The 17741-nt window shown below is 41.6% G+C and overlaps 1 protein-coding gene across 1 annotated transcript in view; it reads right to left on the reverse strand.

The window, feature by feature from the left end:
- CNTN1 (contactin 1) overlaps positions 1–17741 on the reverse strand; it is a 443616-nt gene that overhangs the window by 187568 nt on the left and 238307 nt on the right. The window contains exon 6 of the mRNA XM_039506174.1: positions 2924–3056. Coding sequence (XP_039362108.1) covers positions 2924–2984 — 61 coding nt within the window. The 5' untranslated portion in view covers positions 2985–3056. The remainder of the gene's footprint in view (positions 1–2923; positions 3057–17741) is intronic.

Here is a 17741-nt window from a genome sequence, read left to right on the forward strand (position 1 = left end):
GTCCTCAAGACCTAGGTTTTTCACCTACTTTCCATCATCCCCCTACCTCATCTATATTAGCCTCCCAATCTCTCTTCTTTTTAGTTATTCACTTTTGGCTTCCTCTCTTTAAAATGTAAACATGCTCTTGTCAGCTCCTTATTGTCAAGAAATCCTCCTGCCTCTTCAGTTTCTTCCTCATTTCCTTTTTTCCTTCCCTTCTAAACTTATCAAATAGGCCTTGTTCCACAATGTTTATTTCAGTGGTCTCTTCTCTACCCTCTTCCCTTTGTGGGAGTCCCAGAGGGTTCTCTCTTGGGTGTCCTCCTCTTCCCCCTTTACACTCCATTTGCAGAGTCTCACAAACAGGCCCGCTGACAGGAATTCCGGGCCCCATGCACACACGAGCTGCACCCAGGTGGACGTGGTCCGCCTGACATTTGGGCGGTGCTGCGCTTCCACTGGCTGGTGCCCAGCGAGCTGCCGGCTGTGCTGCTCAGTGCACTCTTCCAGCATGGCCAGGGCTTCCACATGCCTGCCCGATAGGGTTGCCAACTGTCTAATCGCACAAACCCAAAGACCCTTCCCCGCCCCTTCCTTGAGACCATGCCCCTGTCCCACTCCTTTTCTGAGGTCCCGCCCCCTGTTCACTCCTTCCCCCCTTCCCTCCATTGCTTGATCTTCCCCACCCTCACTCACTTTCACCAGGCTGGGGCAGAGGGTTGGGGTGCGGAAGGGGGTGAGAGGTCAGGTTCTGGGAGGGAGTTTGGGTGCTGGGGGTGTGTGCAGGCTCTGGGAGGGAGGGCATTTGGGTGTGGGAGGGGGTAAGGGGTCAGGTTCTGGAAGGGAGTTTGGGTTCAGAAGAGGGTGCGGGGTGTGAGCTCTGGGAGGGAGCTAGGGTGCAGGAGGGGATGAGGAGTGTGAGCTCTGCAAGGGAGTTTGGGTGCAGGAGGGGATGCGGGGGCGCAGGCTCTGGGATGGAGTTTGGATATGGGGTATGGGCTCTGGGATGGGGCAGGGGATTGGGTTGCAGGAGGGGGTCAAGGGGTTGGCGCTTACCTCAGGCGGCTCCCGAAAGCAGCCAGCACACCCCTCTGGCAGTGGTTCCTAGGTGGGGGCCCCACAGGCACTGCCCCCACAGCTCCCATTGGCCACAGTTCCTGGCCAATGGGAGTTGTGGAGTCAGCGTTCGGGGCAGGGGCAGTGCACGGAGACCCCTCCCCTGGGGCCCCAGGGACATGCCGGCCACTTCTGGGAATGGCACAGAGCGAGGGCAGGCAGGAAGCCTGCCTTAGCCCCATTGCACTGCTTTCAAACAAAATACCTGAACACAAAAACCCAACACTCACTTAGCTACAGGAGCTGATAATCACATTGACCAAAATGTTGACGTGGCTAAGGTGAAATGGCATAGGTAACATTACTGACTGGAGTTGACAGCCTTTCTGCAAGAAAAGCCCCAGGTTAAACGAAACCAATGAATGAATTACTGTGGTCCATCAATAGCTCTCATGTTTGAACTGAGCAAAAGCCATATAAAAAAACCCTGCAATGCATACTACTTTATATGCAAGAATTCGCAATGCCTCTCCAGTCATTTAATTTGTTCTCCAGTGAACTACGACAGGGTAAAACGCACACATCAACTGGAATGATTCCAACAGAGATCAAAAATATAATTGTGTTCTCATGATTAAACCAAACTACACTGTAAGCTATGAAGTCCTTTCTGGAAGGACTGTCTTAAAAGCAATGGATTGACAACATGATGCTGTTCAGCTTTTGTGACTCAGTAACAGTGCTTTGTGATCTACTTCCATAAATAACACAAACAGGGAAAAACCAAGACGATGTCCAGTATGGGAGGTAATACTGGGCCAGACCATGAAGCTCTCCTTCCCATTGGCGAGCTGTTACTCACACAAGCAGCCCTATTAACTTGAAAGGAACTGCACATGAGTAACTGTTTGCCAATAGTCGTAAGGGATTCACAGTCTGGCTCAATGTGAGCAAAACATTTCTCATATTATTTCCACAAGGTACCTGAATTTTTCTAAATCTGCTTCAGCCAGCATTTTATAAGATACACACTTTATATATTCTGCTTCTTAGACACAAAAGGCTCAATCACATGGTTGATACATAAGCAAAATGTCCCCTGAAAGGACTGAGCTTTATTGTGTCATTATAAAAATGACATTTGTTTAAGGTGGAGTTAATGTTTGAAATGCACATTTAACTGTCTTGATGCCCTTTGTGTTTTGGGTGGTTGGAATAGGTGCTGGTTGTCATAATTCAAACCTGGATGTGAACTTTGTAATTGGTTGCTATAACTACAAAGACTGAATTTCAGTTTTAAACACCCTCTAATTTTGAAGTGTTAGAAATCCCTAAAATCTGAATTTTTACAGCAAGGGCCCAGTTCTAATTAGAGTACAGTTTTACTACATACGATTTAATTAAAGTCAACATATGCGATATTAACACACTGTTATACAAGATACATAGCAAGATATCACCATATGGCACTGCTGCTGAATGCTGCTTTTTTATTTTATTTTTATTAAATGGCATCTGCATTACAGCAGTTCCAATCTTTTTAATCTCTCCTTCCATGGACATCTTTCCATTCTTCTAGTCATTTTGTTCACCTGGCCACAAACAGTTGTTTCTTATACTGATTTTACGTAAAGCTTGATAAATCAAGGGGATTTACTGCATCAGATAGACCCAGTAACAAATGTAAGGTCCGGCTCATTTTTATTTTGGATTAGTGCTTCAGTTATACTGTGAAACTCTTTCTTCCAGTTTCATTATCCGCATTTAGTAGCTCACCACATCTGCACAAATAAATTAAATCTGAAACAAACGCCAGTATTGACCTTGAAATGTGTGGCACTGAAAATAAGTTAATTCATTTAACTAAAATGAGAGATCGTCTTACCTGCCAGGCAGAAGATGAAACACACTGTAACAAGATGACTGATTAAGAACCACATTTTCATCTTCTATTCAGAGATGATTATTTCAAAAGGAATTCTGCCTTTCAGCCCCAGTGTTCAGAGAACTAAAAATACCTGATAATAAAAAAGGAAAGAAAAAAGAGTGAATAATTCTGATAAGAGAATGTTCCTGTAGAGACTAGCACTACATTTAAGTCAGCTACATTTTCCATGTTTAATAGACAGAGAATAGATATATTTGTAAATTAATGGTACTCTCAAATCTGCTAGACCAAATGTATGACGACAAATGTATAGTTTACATTTACAGAGCATTTTCCATCTAAGGATCTCAAAGCACTTTATAATCATTCATCTGAACTATTCAAAGTCTGGAAGAGTAAATGTAATAGTTTCTGCTTTGGCTCATCTTGCAAAACCAAAACCAGGGTTAGTTTGGATGTGGGTGCTATTTGTATACACACCTTACAGTGTGGAGGTCTTTGAAAAAGGTTTCTGGTTTATACCTAATGATATAAATCAAGATTCTGTCACCCTTACTCATGCTAAGTAGCACCTTACACTAAAAATAATCCCAGGGATTTCAGTGTCATTAACAGAAAAACAACCATGAAATGGTGGCACACAATCTCTTTCAGAATGCATTTTCCTGTTGTAGTTGTTAGAGTTCTAAACTGTAGTTCACAAACTTGTGGAAAGACAATCTTAGTTTTTATTCTCTGGTTTAGTGGATTTTTTTTACACCTTGAATAAGTCAATTACTTTACGTGATTTGAGCTATTTTATATTCTGTATGTGGTTGGGGAGCAAAGATTGCAGCGAACCCAGTAATGGATGCACACAGCTTCATTTGGATCCTTCCAGAGTTCAGACATAGTTTTCCAAAATTCTTTGCTTCTGTGTTTCCTCCTTGTTTAGATTAAAATATTTTGCTAGATTTTTCTTTTCTGCTGCCTGTTATCTATTTCTTTAAGCAGTGAGTCATGGTGATTGAAGTATGTATTTTGTTTTGTTTAATGGGTTTCTTGCCATGCGTGTATAAAAGCATCCTTTACATCCTTCACATCTTGTTCACATTTCTCTTTTTTTCTGCTCATTGGTTCTGCTGTGTCACTAGTTTCTCTATGACCGGTGGATAGGGTATGATTTCCAATTCATCACTGAAGGAATATCTGCATATCCTATCCATGAGTGGACACCATCCGTTTGGTTTACTCCTGCTCTTAGGTGGGGTATTTTTTGTTGTTGTTGTTTTTCCCTTTGTGACTCTATTTCATTATACAATTATGGTAAAAGTATATTTGAATTCCTTTTACTAAAGATTAAAATCTTCACATAGTGTCTTCTAGACCCTTTTTTGTTTTGGGCCCCACTACATGCTTATATATTGGCTAACAGAGGTGTCATGAAACCTCTCTTTTCTCAGTTCCAAAAATGCTTTCTACCAGCTTGCTTTGTCATGCGCTGGTGATTCTGATTATGTCTACTGGCTTGCATAGAGACTATTTAGCCACATTACTCCCACTGAAATCAACGGCAGTTAAGTACCTAAATACCTTTGAGGATCTGGGCACATGGCTCTCTTGAAATTTTTACTCTACTATTTTTTTAAAAAAAAAACACAAATGCCTTTGATCCTACCTGCTTACTCTCTCTCAGTTTCACTTCCTCCTTTCACCTCATTTGTCCTAATGTGCACTTTCATGCGACTTATCACTCATTTACCCACCCATCATCATCATCATCATCATCGGCAGCAGCTTCAGACCTTCAAGAGTCTAATAGAGAGAGACCAGAGAATGCAGAAATGGCACTAGGAGAGAAGAACAGTTGTTATCTTCCCTCTGCACACCCTGCCGAGAGATGTAGAGGGATGCTAGCAGGCCTGGTGGGGGTGCCTCACTTTAGAATCCTTATCTGAACTAATCATGAATGCCATACTTCTGGGGATCTCCTCTCATTGGTCTTCCATGCCACTTTGCACCAATGTCGATGGTGGGGTTTATTAAAAAAACCTCTATAAAACCACGTAATATTCATTCATTGTATGGAAACATGGTATGCAGTGTCCCAGTGCAATCTATACAGGGCAGAGAATGACAGATTTGGTGGGTTTGCTCTTTTTCAGTCTGGTAGATGAAATCTTTAACAGCAGCCTAAAAACTGTTTTAGCTGTCAGAGCCTGTTAATTATGTTACTCAGATTAAAAAACAGCTAAAGTTCAGCAGAATATACATACAACTATAGGGCAGTCCAAGGAACCCTGGCTTATTTGAGCCCCAAGTAAAAAATTCTTAGTTAGTAAAAATGTATCTGTATATGTACTCTAAAAATCTTTCCCTCCTGCCTTTACCATAGCACTAAAGCTTCTTCAGTCCAGCACTACTGTCTGTTTTGCCTGGAATGCATAATTTAAAAGAATTCTCTTTTAAAAAACCAGAAAATATTAACATACAGTATAATCCACTGAACAGTATGGCAATGCAGGAGGACAAGAGCAGGAATTTGAATTGTTTTAATAGACTCGCTACGTCATAGCAGCCATCACTGAATTCTAAAACCAGTATCAGGAAGTGGGTTCTCTGCTCCTCTTTTTCCTCTTCCAGGAGAGAGAGATGCTGCCAGTTATTCAAAACATTTCCTGACTATGAAGCTAATCATTTTATGAGGTTGTTTATTCATTTCCTATTGCCTGACATAAGTTACTGCAAAATGATGTACATAATTCAATAACAACAATCAAACAGTAATTCCACTGGGAATAATGGTAACTATATGTTACTCATGTTAACGTTACCAGGTCATCACCTAATAACTGTATTTGAATATAATAAAGCAGTGGGTTAAAGAGCATTAACAGTAAGACTATATCATCTATATGAAATTAGAGGCATTATTGCTGATGCAAGGCCCTTTCGTCCTCTCCCTTTTTATTGATCTTTGCGGAAATTATGTTCATTTTTTAAAAGCTCTTTTCTCCCCTACCTCATCAGAAATTAGGGTTAATGGAAGTTGTGGTTGTAAGTCCCCATGCTGTAAATACCCAAGCATACTCAGCTGTGAGTACAGAAAGACGTCCTGCCAAGATATAAAAAATCTTCCTTTACTTGCAATTATTTCAGCTGAGTGAGAAGGGCATATACACTACGTCTAACCCGATTCATCTTGGCTTATGGAAGAGAAGTGAGGCATTCTGATATATTTCTCTGAATCAAGTCAGTAGTACTGCCTGCTATTAAATGAGACAGTGCACAGGTTACTTTTTATAGGACTAGGATAGTATGACTGAGCATGATGTTGCTACCCAGCTGCCGTTCAAACTGATCTAAGACAGCAGCCTGTCAGAAGAGACAGGATTGTGGATGCACTGCTCATGCATCGTGTCTATTATTTAATTAAGGATTAAAAGATTCTCTCTCTTGAAGCTCTGCACCTTTTTCTCTTTGGAGTAAGAGGCATACCGTAACGTAAGTGAAAAGTGTTCCCCATCAAAAGGCCTTGCTTTACTTTCCTGTACATGCTGAAAATGACTATGTGGCCAGATAGATTTCTTTTTTTCTATATATCTTTTACTAGCATGTATTTTTTACAATGACATATAATTCTGGCAAATTAATAAAAGATTTTAAAACACATGCTGCAAACAGTAAATGCTTGCCTGCCTCAGTGTCAGATTTCATTACTATTTAATTATTTAATTCAATGGACCTAGTACTAAAGCAGGCCTGCACAACTCGTAAAGTGGCGAGGGCCACATTCCTCCAAAGAAAACAGCTGAGGGCCGAAACCTCCCAGCCCGAGGAAACACCCCGCCCCAGGGCCGCCCAGCCCTGCGGAAACAAACCCTCCTTCCCCTGCGCCGCTCCACCAAAACAGCTGTGGACCAAAAAGGAAGGTTGGGGGTGGGGAGGTGATACTTTATTTTAAATCAACCAGGGGCTCCCACCTAAAGAGGTGGCTGGGAGCCCTCAGGGTCAAATTAAAGGGCCCGGGGCTCCGGCAGCTGGGGGAACCCAGCAGGGCCAGCTCTAGGTTTTTTGCTGCCCCAAGCAAAAAAAAATTTGGCTGTCCCCCTTCCCAGTCCTGGGCTCTCCCCCCACCCCCACAAACCCCCTGCCGCCCCAGCGCTGAGCTTCCCCCTTTTCTCCCCACCAGTGCCCTCCCTCCACCCTGCTGCTGCCCCAACCCTGGGCTCCCCCCGACCAGTGCCACCCCCCACCCCCTGCCGCCCCAGCCCTGGGTCACTGGTAACTCGCTCCCAGGGCGGGTCATTCAGCAGGAATTTTGGATGTCCACAAAACACAGACAGGATTGGTTCCCATATGGTTACAGAGCTGTGGTAAAGTGGAACAATTTTCAGCTTGTGTGATTGGAGGATATCTGGATGCATATTATAAGACTGTCCTCCATAAATGAGGAAAAGTTGAGGTGCCTTTATTATTCTTTTGTTCCACTCTTTCTTTCTATGGGGAATTTGCCAATGCAATATCACTGTCTTCCTTTCAAACAAACAAAAAGGCAATGGCTGTTGAAAATAGCAATTCCAGTCCTAATAAGCATTTCTTGCTCAATTTTATCCTACTTTTTCTACAGCAAGTTACAGTGGATCAGTATATTTGATTTGGGAGTAATGAAGTAAAAGCTGCCCAAACCGAGCTTGAGCACTCCTGAATTTTGAGGTGTTCAAATCTGGAAGGCAGGTGCTGGGGGTGGGAGAGGGCTGTGGGCTCCATGGGGGAGCATGGCAGCAACTGTCTGGAGCTGCACGGAGCCAGACATGCTGGTCTGAGTGGCACAGTAAGCAGTTTGGGGGTTGGAGAAGGGGTAGGGGGTTCCGGGGGCAGTCAAGGGACAGGGAACAGGGGTTGGATGGGGCAGAGGTTCGAGGGGCAGTCAGGGGACAGGCAGCAATTGGAGAGGCATGGGAGTCCCAGAGGTTTATCAGGGGACAGATAGGGGTGGGGTCCTGGGGGAAGTTGGAGGGGTCTCAGGAGGGGGCAGTTGGGGACAAGGAAAAGGGAGGCTTAGACAGGGGCTGGGGTCCCAAGGGGCAGTTAGGGGCAGGGGTCTCAGGAGGGGGTAATCGGGGACAAGGAGCAGCGGCATTTAGATAGGGGTGGGGTCCTGGGGGCAGTTAGGGGTGGGGTCCTGGGAGAGGGGTATCAGGGGACAAGGACCAGTGGTGCTTAGATAGGGGGTGGGGGTCCTGGGGGGCGGGGGTCCGGGGAGGGGGCAATCAGCGGCCGCTGGCTGGGATTCAAAGGGCTCTGGGCTCCCCGCGGCTGCCGGCAGCCCAGAGCCCTCTGATTCCCGGCCGCGGCTGGGATTTAAAGGGCTCTGGGCTCCCCGCCGCAGCGGGCAGCCCAGAGCCCTTTGATTCCCTGCCGCGGCTGGGATTCAAAGGGCTCTGGACTGCCTGCAGAGCGCTGTGTTGGACAGTCTGGAGAGAGGAAAAGGAAGATTCAGGAAAGCCAAGGAGGGGAAAGTTGCAGTAGCTCCAGTGGAGACTGAGAGGAAGGAACAGATTTTAGTAATGTTACAGGAAGAAGAAACAAGACTTGATGAGAGCCTGGATGTGAGGAGAGAAGGGAAAGAGAGGGTTGTAAAATAATCCCCAGGTTGTGAGCTGGAGTGATAGAAAGGATAATGGAGTTGTCTGTTTATGCCAGTTTCCATAGCAGGACGTATCTGGGACTCCCTCCTTTCTGGCTGTCCCAATTCTGCAATATGGGAAAGAGAGAGTGGTCAAATTCCTGTGACACCAGTTCAACACTCCCAGGCTGAAAACCCCTGGCCTATGGTGATGGAGTGAGTGGGGAGGGAAGTGTGCTTAGAAGGAGTTCCAGTTTTGCCATATTTAGCCAGCACAGGTGAATCAAGTCCCTTATTATTACAGTGTACTAGCCTATTACTACAATTATACACATTTATGCTTTGAAAATGGTTAGAGAACTGGAGGATCCACCAAGATTACATTATAAATAGATACAATAATCTAGTAGAAATCTCTAGTTCTCCACCTTTTCTCAAAACATGAATATGCATAATTACAACAACTCACTAGTAAATTATCACAGTGGCAAGTTCTAATCAAAGCTCTTTAGGAATGGCATATTACTTCAACCCAATCAGTGTTTTGTATTTGTTTTTATTTTAGCCTCTTCTTGTGATTTTGGTAAGCGTTTAATTGCTCATTTTCTAGCTCGGCTTTGAAGAGTTAGCAGTTTTCATTACTTAAACTGACTCACTTTTCATAAATCTTATCAGCTGCTACAGCACCTAGAATTAACAATTACTTTTTTTAATGTAATGAAACTAATTACGTATATTGCATACTACCTGGCATCTCTCTTTGTCTTCCCTACATTTGTGGCTTTAGCAATTCTATTGTGCAACTAAATCAACAAGTCTTCAAGCACAGCGTTGAGCAATGGGTGGCACTCAAGGTCTATACCAGTAGCAAAATAACACTGGCTGGTGCATGGGGTGAAGAACTAAGGCTCAGCTCCTAACTGACCTGCTCTGGGATGGGACAATACAGAGCACACAGATCCTCTTTGCTCCTGTGCACCAGTCCCAGACCCAAGGACTGAGTAGCAAGTGCAGGGGAGCAAGGAAGGTTCTTATTTCCTGAATAGCTGGTAATTCAGTTCACAATCTTGCATTTAATTAGTTTAGTATTTAATGGTCTCTAGACATCAGTCAGTTGTCAATGGTACTATAAAATGTCTCTAATTAAATGGATTTCCATTTATGTACGTACACACACACACACACACACACTCACTCACAAGGAACTAAAATCCCCAAATGATATTGCTAAGTGAAATTCACTAGGATGGCTGTGTGATACACTGTACATTTGCAGTGATATGACTAATTCTGTAATATTCCACTAATGGTTTTACTACAATATAAAAATAGTTGAAAATACCTATTGAAATACAGACCACTTTTATTTTCTAATTATTTTTAAGATAAAGACAGACTTAATTTTTAAGTAAAGACACAAGATACTTTTGTTTGTGTTTAGTTGGGAAAGGGTGAAGGTGAGGAAGATGGGGTAGAGTTAATGCAACATGACAGATGATGCACTCTTGTTTGTACTTAATTACATGAAAATTAAATGAATTGTACTGTGTAACACAAAGCTATCCTAGTAAATTTCACTAAGCAATATCATTTGGCGGGGGGGGGTTAGTTCTGTAAATAAATATTTTACACAATATACTGTGGAATTCCATTTGGACAATAGACATTCTATAGTATAATTGGCATCTGCTTGTTGTCTAGAGCAAGAGAAAGGCGAAGGAAAGTGTAGGTCCTCTGCTTAGTGGGGAAGGAGAGCTAATAAGTGATGACATCAAGAAGGCTGAGGTGTTCAATATCTATTTTGCTTCAGTCGCCACTAAAAAGGTTAGTTATGACCAGATGATTAACACAATTATTAATAACAAGGGGAAAGGATCACAAGAGAAAATAGGAAAATAACAGGTTAAAGAATATTTAGATGTATTCAAGTTGGCGGGGCCTGATGAAATTCATCCTAGGATACTTAAGGAACTAGCTGAAGCAATCTCAGAACCATGAATGATTATCTTTGAGAACTCACTGAGGATGGGTGTGTTCCCAGAGGGCTGGAGAAGGGCAAATCTAGTATCTATCTTTAAAAAGGGAAACAAAGAGGACCTGGGGAATTACAGTCCAGTTATCCTAACTTTGATACCTGGAAGGATACTGGAACAAATTATTAGACAATCATTTTTTGCAAGACCCTAGAGGATAATAGGGTTATAAGTTATAGCCAGCATGGATTTGTCAAGAACAAATCATGACAAACCAACCTAAATTCCTTCTTTGACAGGGTTATTGGATTAGTAGATAAGGGAAGCTGTTGACATGATATATCTGGATTTTAGTCAGACTTTTGAGCGAGTCCTACATGATGTTCTCATAAGCAAATTAGGGAATTGTGATCTAAATTAAATTACTATAAAGTAGATGCACAACTGATTGAAAGACCATACTCAAAAAGTAGTTATTAATATTTACTGTCAAACTGGGAGGACATTTCCCTGAACACAGTATGAACAAACAGGAGACAGTTTCTGTGTTCAGAAAGCTAAGCCTGCTTTCCAGTCAGACCCGTGCCACAAGGAGCTCCATCTCTGTTCTCTCACAGCCATGCTACAATGCTTCTCTATCTACTCAGCTTCCTGGTCACCTTCTGCTTCTGATACACACAACTCCAGCTGTCAATGTCGCAGCCCCTATATTTGCAATCAGTTCCCAGTTTTAGTTCTTGCTCAGGCCTCCCCATATGGCCCAGTGCCTTGGGTGGTGGCTTCTATTGTTTTAGCAATCTTACTCTATAAAGGTGCTTATTGCTTCTTTCATTTAGCTTGAATGAAAGAAGTCCCATGAGCCTCCATCCTGACTGTGATTGCCAATAGGTCACAGATGCATTTTCTGGCAGCCAGCATCACTCTCCAGCACAATATGTAATAGTACAACAAACAGCAACTAATTGAAGTGAACAGTTTGCAAACAACTTAAAATCTAAATTCTTTGGGGATTTTTTACAGATGCTGAATCTTTTCAGAGAAAATCAGGATCAGTTCATAAATGCTGTGCTAACCGCAAAAAGGTCTAAATGCGTAATAGTAATAACTAACTATTCAAACTGCTCTGCTTTTTATTAAAATTAATCTAGTTCTCTAATACACAAAAATTCTCTAGCAAATACAGTGGCCTGTGTGCTTCAATAGCGGTTTTGTCTGAATATGGGAATTTTGACTCAGTAAATATTTCAACATTTTGTCCACTGGAATTGTATCCAGCACCTCAAGATTTAGCTCAGCAAAACTAATTGTGCACCAACATATCTCCCTTATTCTCATTCAGCAATAATTCTTTAAAGGTAGGGATTTGGCAGTAAGTAGTTTTTGATATTTCAATTCTCTTTAATCAGTACGGTAGTTTTGTGGAGATTCTGCAGCCCAGTGTACACTTCCCATTAATCTCTAGATTGATAATAATATATTTCCAGAGTGCAACAAGGTAGGTCCTGTTTTCCAAGTAAGTATAATTTACTTGTTTACTGGTTCTCACCCTCTTTCCTTATGTAAATCTCTACTGGCACCTGCAATGGCATCTTAAGTAGAATCAGCACTATAGAACGAATATGACACCACATCATATGCTGCCTCAGAATTACCTTTTTTTTTTCCCCTCTCCCTCTCTCTCACCTTCTCTGGAAATTGCAATTTCTCTCCCTGGAGTAACCACAGAAAAGATTAATCCCTTCTTTACTCATGCGCACAGCCAAGAACTTGTAAGCAATAGGTTCTATGGCTTAAAAGTCTTTGTATTGAGAAACAGAAACACATTCTACTGTGTTTTGCTGTAAATTAAAATGATTGACACTGTATAATCAAAATGTAACTGTTGGTTTTGGAGGTCCAGTTTCGACTACAGTTTCTTTAAACATGCCACTTTCTCTAACAGGAAAAGATATGCTAGTCTCTGACGTTTTACCTTCATGTTTCTGTTATGGTTAGCATGTCAAAGAACACAGATCTCTAGCAATAGCAGCCTTTCCTGTCAGTTTCCTTCGGGGTTTTTTTGCTTTTCTGTTAAGCTCCTTATATAATTAAGCAAAGTATTATGGGATTTTCTTTGCCTTGTCTGGTATCTAATAGAAAAGTCAAAATAGAAGTATGATTTTCCATTTTGACTTTTTGTAATCCTCTCCTTTCCCAGATATGTTAAATGACCAGTAAGAGGTCTTATTTTTCTTAATTGCATTGTGAGCCTCCTTGTGTATTGACATTAGTCTATTCCTCTCCCTTCCCCTCCCCCGCACACACACCCCATTGCTTTTCATGGCATCACATCTTTCTTATTACTACAGTTAATTATTGCACTGTAATAAAGGGTCAGTTAGTATTTACATTATAAACTCTTATTTTTGCACAAGAAAGGTTAATATGCTGGGCAATTCATAATGCATGATATGTACAAGATATTGACCTAAATGTTAAATTGTTAAAAGAGCTACATCATTTTTCTTGAATCATGGAGCTGCAAAAAAGAATGTTTTTACAGACTTTCAGATAATGAAAAGTATTTCTTAGATGTACTTAAACACTGTGTTTAATCATCACTGTGGGAGCAAGTGGGCTGAAAACCAGTCCTCTAAATCCTTTATTCACATGGGTTGCTCTATCAACAACAGACTGTTTTTTCTTCTTTGGGTAATAAATACCACAAAGATCACACACTTCCCAGTAGTTAACAGCTATACTCACATGCCTAAAAGTCCTCTTTAGGGAATATTCTGTTTGTCTGCCTCTTAGTTAACAGTTTTAACAAACAAACAACTGAAAAGATCAAATAGTCTTTTTGTCAAACACTACAAATCCTTACCAGGCAAAAGAGCACATTGCTGCATTTTCTTTCGTGAACATATACAATTTCATGTCAAGTAATTTCCATTTTTCTCTCCCTTCCTTTAGTATTAACATAAACATTACAGCACCCAACAACAACAAAGTCCAAGTCGTTTTACTCTGGTTCTAAGACACTCAAATTTCACTCAGAACATAGATTCCAAACTCCAAAATATTTAAGACTCAAATTACTAAAGAAAACAAGAACATGGAAGGGAAAAACAAAGATAAAAACAAAAAGAAATACTCACTTTTAAAAATTGGACATTTTTTCAATACGGATAATCATTTATTTTTTCTTCACACTATCTGTTCACAAACTGCAAACAGATTAACTTTCCCAGGAAATTTGGGTTATGTCTCGTCACTCTTGGTTACTACTGTCTACACTTGGATGTCTGACTTAATTATTGTTTCAAAAAAGAAATCAGCACAGCATTGTTTTGGTGGAATTATTTTGGTTTTTTTCATATAATCATTTGACCTAAAAAATTAAGTAGACTCATAGACTTTAAGGTCAGAAGGGACCATCATGATCATCTAGTCTGAAAGTATAGTATAAAAGTTCCATTTCTGAGAAATATTAAAACGAAGATTTGTAAGCTTAAATTGGATATGAATGAGTTTCTTTCCAACACTGCACATTTATTTTCTGTCTGCTTTCACCTTCGTCAAGTTTAGTAACATGTACCAGTTGAAAGAAAGACTTGGGAACTATTCAGATAAATTAGATGATTTGCAATATATAAAGTAAATATTTTTAAAACATTTCCAAAATGAAGTGTTTTAAGTAAGTTCATACTAGATTTACTTCTATCTATGAAAAGTTAGCTATTTATTCTTATAGTCTCAGAACATGCCATAACACTTTTTTTATTGTACAACTGAAGACAAGCTCAGTGGGAGATTTCATTTTCGAACTGCACGTTTCCTAGCAACTCTTTAAACCAGAGTGGCTTTTTTTACATCAATCACTCGCATCTGTTGAGAATGAGAATGAAAGAGAAACATCTCTTTCATCCTGTGAATAAACAATACGAATTAGACTAGCAGGCAGCTGCAAACAGGAGAAAAAAAGAAAAAATCAATTCAACGTTTACTAGAATTCTCTAGTTGATTTTGGAGTAATATGTTATTTGTGCCTTTCAGTTTTAAAGTTTAACAAACAAATTCACATTTCCAAGTAGCTGTTATTAAGATACATTCTAATTTTTAAGGATTTGAGCTGTCATGAGGTAGAATATTGAAAATAATCAGATTGTTTAAAATATTTTGAATCCTGATATGATGGACTATTAAAGGATGCTTAATCATTAATTAGACTTTGTTGTACACTGAACATTTAAAGCTAAATTATATTCATTTACATAGGTTTCAGAAGATTGGCAATATTAACAAAACAATCTTTCTATAGCTTTCTAATTTACAATAAATTAGGAAGTTTTTAGCATTTGTATTTTGTTAGGTATAAATGAGTAAATGTCTTGCATATGTTGCACATCAGCTGTAACTTAACCTCTGGGCCACATAAAATAAATAGAAATCTCTCATAATGCTCAGTCAACCAAGAGATGCATTGTTGTGAGGGAGGCTATGCTATTAGAACAGCCATTGGACCAAATGCAGAGCCAAAACCTTTCAGATATTAGATTAGAAATCAAATCATGCCATTTTAACAATAAAAATATTGAATTTCTTGATTGCACTGAAGTACTCTCTGTAACATATTTTGCAAACAAGGCAAAATTCTTGCTCCTAATAAGAACATATTTTTGCAGATATTAGGTCAGTTAAATACTTGAACTGCTGTTTCACCACATGTGAGCCTCTGGAAAAGCAGGTTATAGCAGAGGTTCTCACACTGTGGTCCACGAGCTCCATTCACGTGGTCTGTGGATAGCTCTCTCTAAGGTGCATGCCTGGCAGCCGCACACGAGAGAATGAAAGGCCACCCACCTAATTAGTGGAGCTGCGCAGGCGTGGCTCCATTAATTAGGTGCCTGGACACTGGAAAAGACACACATGTGAGGTGGTGGCCTTTGGAGGTGGATAGAAGGTAGGTGACAGGAGGCAGTGGGGTGAGAAGAAGGGATGTGAGGAATTTGGGACATGGAGGGCTACAGTCAGGGGCGGCTCCAGGTCCCAGCACGCCAAGCGTGTGCTTGGGGCGGCAAGCCGCGGGGGGTGCTCTGCTGGTCGCCGGCAGGCAGGCTGCCTTCGGCGGCATGCCTGTGGAGGGTCCGCTGGTCCCGCGGCTCCATCGAAGCCGCGGGACCAGCAGACCCTCCATAGGCACGCCTGCGGGAGGCCCATCGGAACCGCGGGACCGGCGAAGCACCCCCCGCGGCATGCTGCCGTGCTTGGGGTGGCAAAATGTCTAGAGCCGCCCCTGGCTACAGTGGCCAGAGAAAGAGGCGACTTTCCCCAGCTCCAGGGCTGCAGCTGCCAGGGAGAGATGGCCCTTCTACCCAGCCCCAGTTCTGTGGCTGCTGTGGTGGGGAGATACCTCCCTCATTCCCAGCCCCAGCTCGGTGGCTGCCGCGGCAGGGGAGAGAGGGCACATCCATCTCATTAGCAAGGTAAGACTACTAAAATATGAGTTCTGTGCTTTTATTTGTAGAATAAAAAAACATTAATTATTAAGGTTTTTTTATATATGCTTTTATCCAAAGTGCTTTACAATAGTTAGCTAACGGTACAAACAACATTTGGAAAGATCATTATGTGGTCTGCCAAAACCCTCAGCAATTTTCAAGTGGTCCGTGAAAAAAAAAGTTTGAGGACCACCGGTCTAAATGAAAGCAAGAGAAGGATATACAGTGGTTGCCACAGTTATCAGACAGTGGAACCTGAAAGTACCAGTTTCCCCAACACTTATTGGTAGTAAGCATGAGGCAATAGTAGTTTTTTTGTTTTCCTTTTAGTGGGAACTGATGTGGTGCCCAATGAGATCAACAGAAAGAATCTAATTTACGTCAGTGGGTGTTGTCAGGCCCTTGATTATTGTACAAAACATCAGGCAGTATTGGTAGTATCAATCAATCAATAAATAAATAAATGATACACAAATACCTTAAGGTTGCAAAGTCAGCACTCAAGGGTCAGGAAATGCCAGTATTAAGGTTGCTCATACAATTTGAGTATACGTTATGATATAGTTTTTAATACTGTATGTGATCACATACTGTGTCCCTTCTGCTTCCTCCTCCTCACTGTCTGGGCCTAACAGTAGGAGCATTGAGAGCACAGGATAAACAGCTCCCAAATCCAGGGCCAGACACCACAGCCATCCATGGCAACAGGAAGTAGTGATTGGAAGGAAAGTCCTGCTCAGTACCTGCATCTGTTGGCTGCAGTATGCTCTGTGCAGGAAGAATCTTTAGCGAATTTAGCTGCCACACTCTAATAGGTCTCTACCAATGATGTGTGAGCTAACATTTTTCAAAGGGTTATAACGTCGCCAAATGTTGATGGTTCCCCCCCCCCCCTCACAGAAACAGTAAAACACACATTCCAGACATAAAGGCAACTCTCCAACCAACGTCCAAATCCCTGCTCCAAAGCCTGGAGCCTCTAAAATTTCTTAATGAAACAGCTGTAAGAATTTTAACAAAATCAAAGCAACAAATTTTCTCCTAATCTTATTCTAAGAAATGGCTAGCCAATTTTTCCAAAACTTAAAAAAAAAAATTCAGCCTGAGGCAGACATCTAGCATGGAAAATTTCAGTCCAAATAATAAAGTTTGACAGTTATAAGTAACTGAAAATATTGTAACTACAATATTCTCTGTGCCCCTCTAACCTCCATATCTGCTCCGCCAAAGGCTGCCACATCCTAGCCAATTAATTGTTTATGCATACACTGCAATGCCCTCAGCAACTCCCAGTAATCAACTCTGCAGACTCCAAAAAAGTGGGCCACCCTGCCATTGGGGATCATAATTCTCCCACCCATTGTAGTTACCGCACAGGCCACATGTCTAGCTCTGGTAATTTCCAGTAACTCACCATAATTAGTGATAAGGAATCAATAAATACAGATCATCAGGGTTTACAATGAAAACCTAGCAGAGGGTTCCAGAGGTAGAAAGTCCAATAGGACACAAAGCTATGGCCATACAAGGTGGCCACATTCCTCTTGTGCAAGGAAAGGGAATATGCAGCCAAGTCAGCCCCAAATATGTGCATGTAAGTTGGCAAGAAAGTTGGCCAGGCCATGCCAGCTGGGAGAGTTAGTGAGCTAATTCAGAGTCTCCCTCTGTAGGTCCTGCATGCAGAACTCATTTGGAGCTCCCAGCATGGGTTAAAGTAGCTTCATCCCAGAAGGAGTGTTATGAGGGAACACTGC

This window comes from Mauremys reevesii, linkage group 1, assembly GCF_016161935.1.
Source record: "Mauremys reevesii isolate NIE-2019 linkage group 1, ASM1616193v1, whole genome shotgun sequence".
In the NCBI taxonomy this organism is placed as follows: domain Eukaryota; kingdom Metazoa; phylum Chordata; order Testudines; family Geoemydidae; genus Mauremys; species Mauremys reevesii.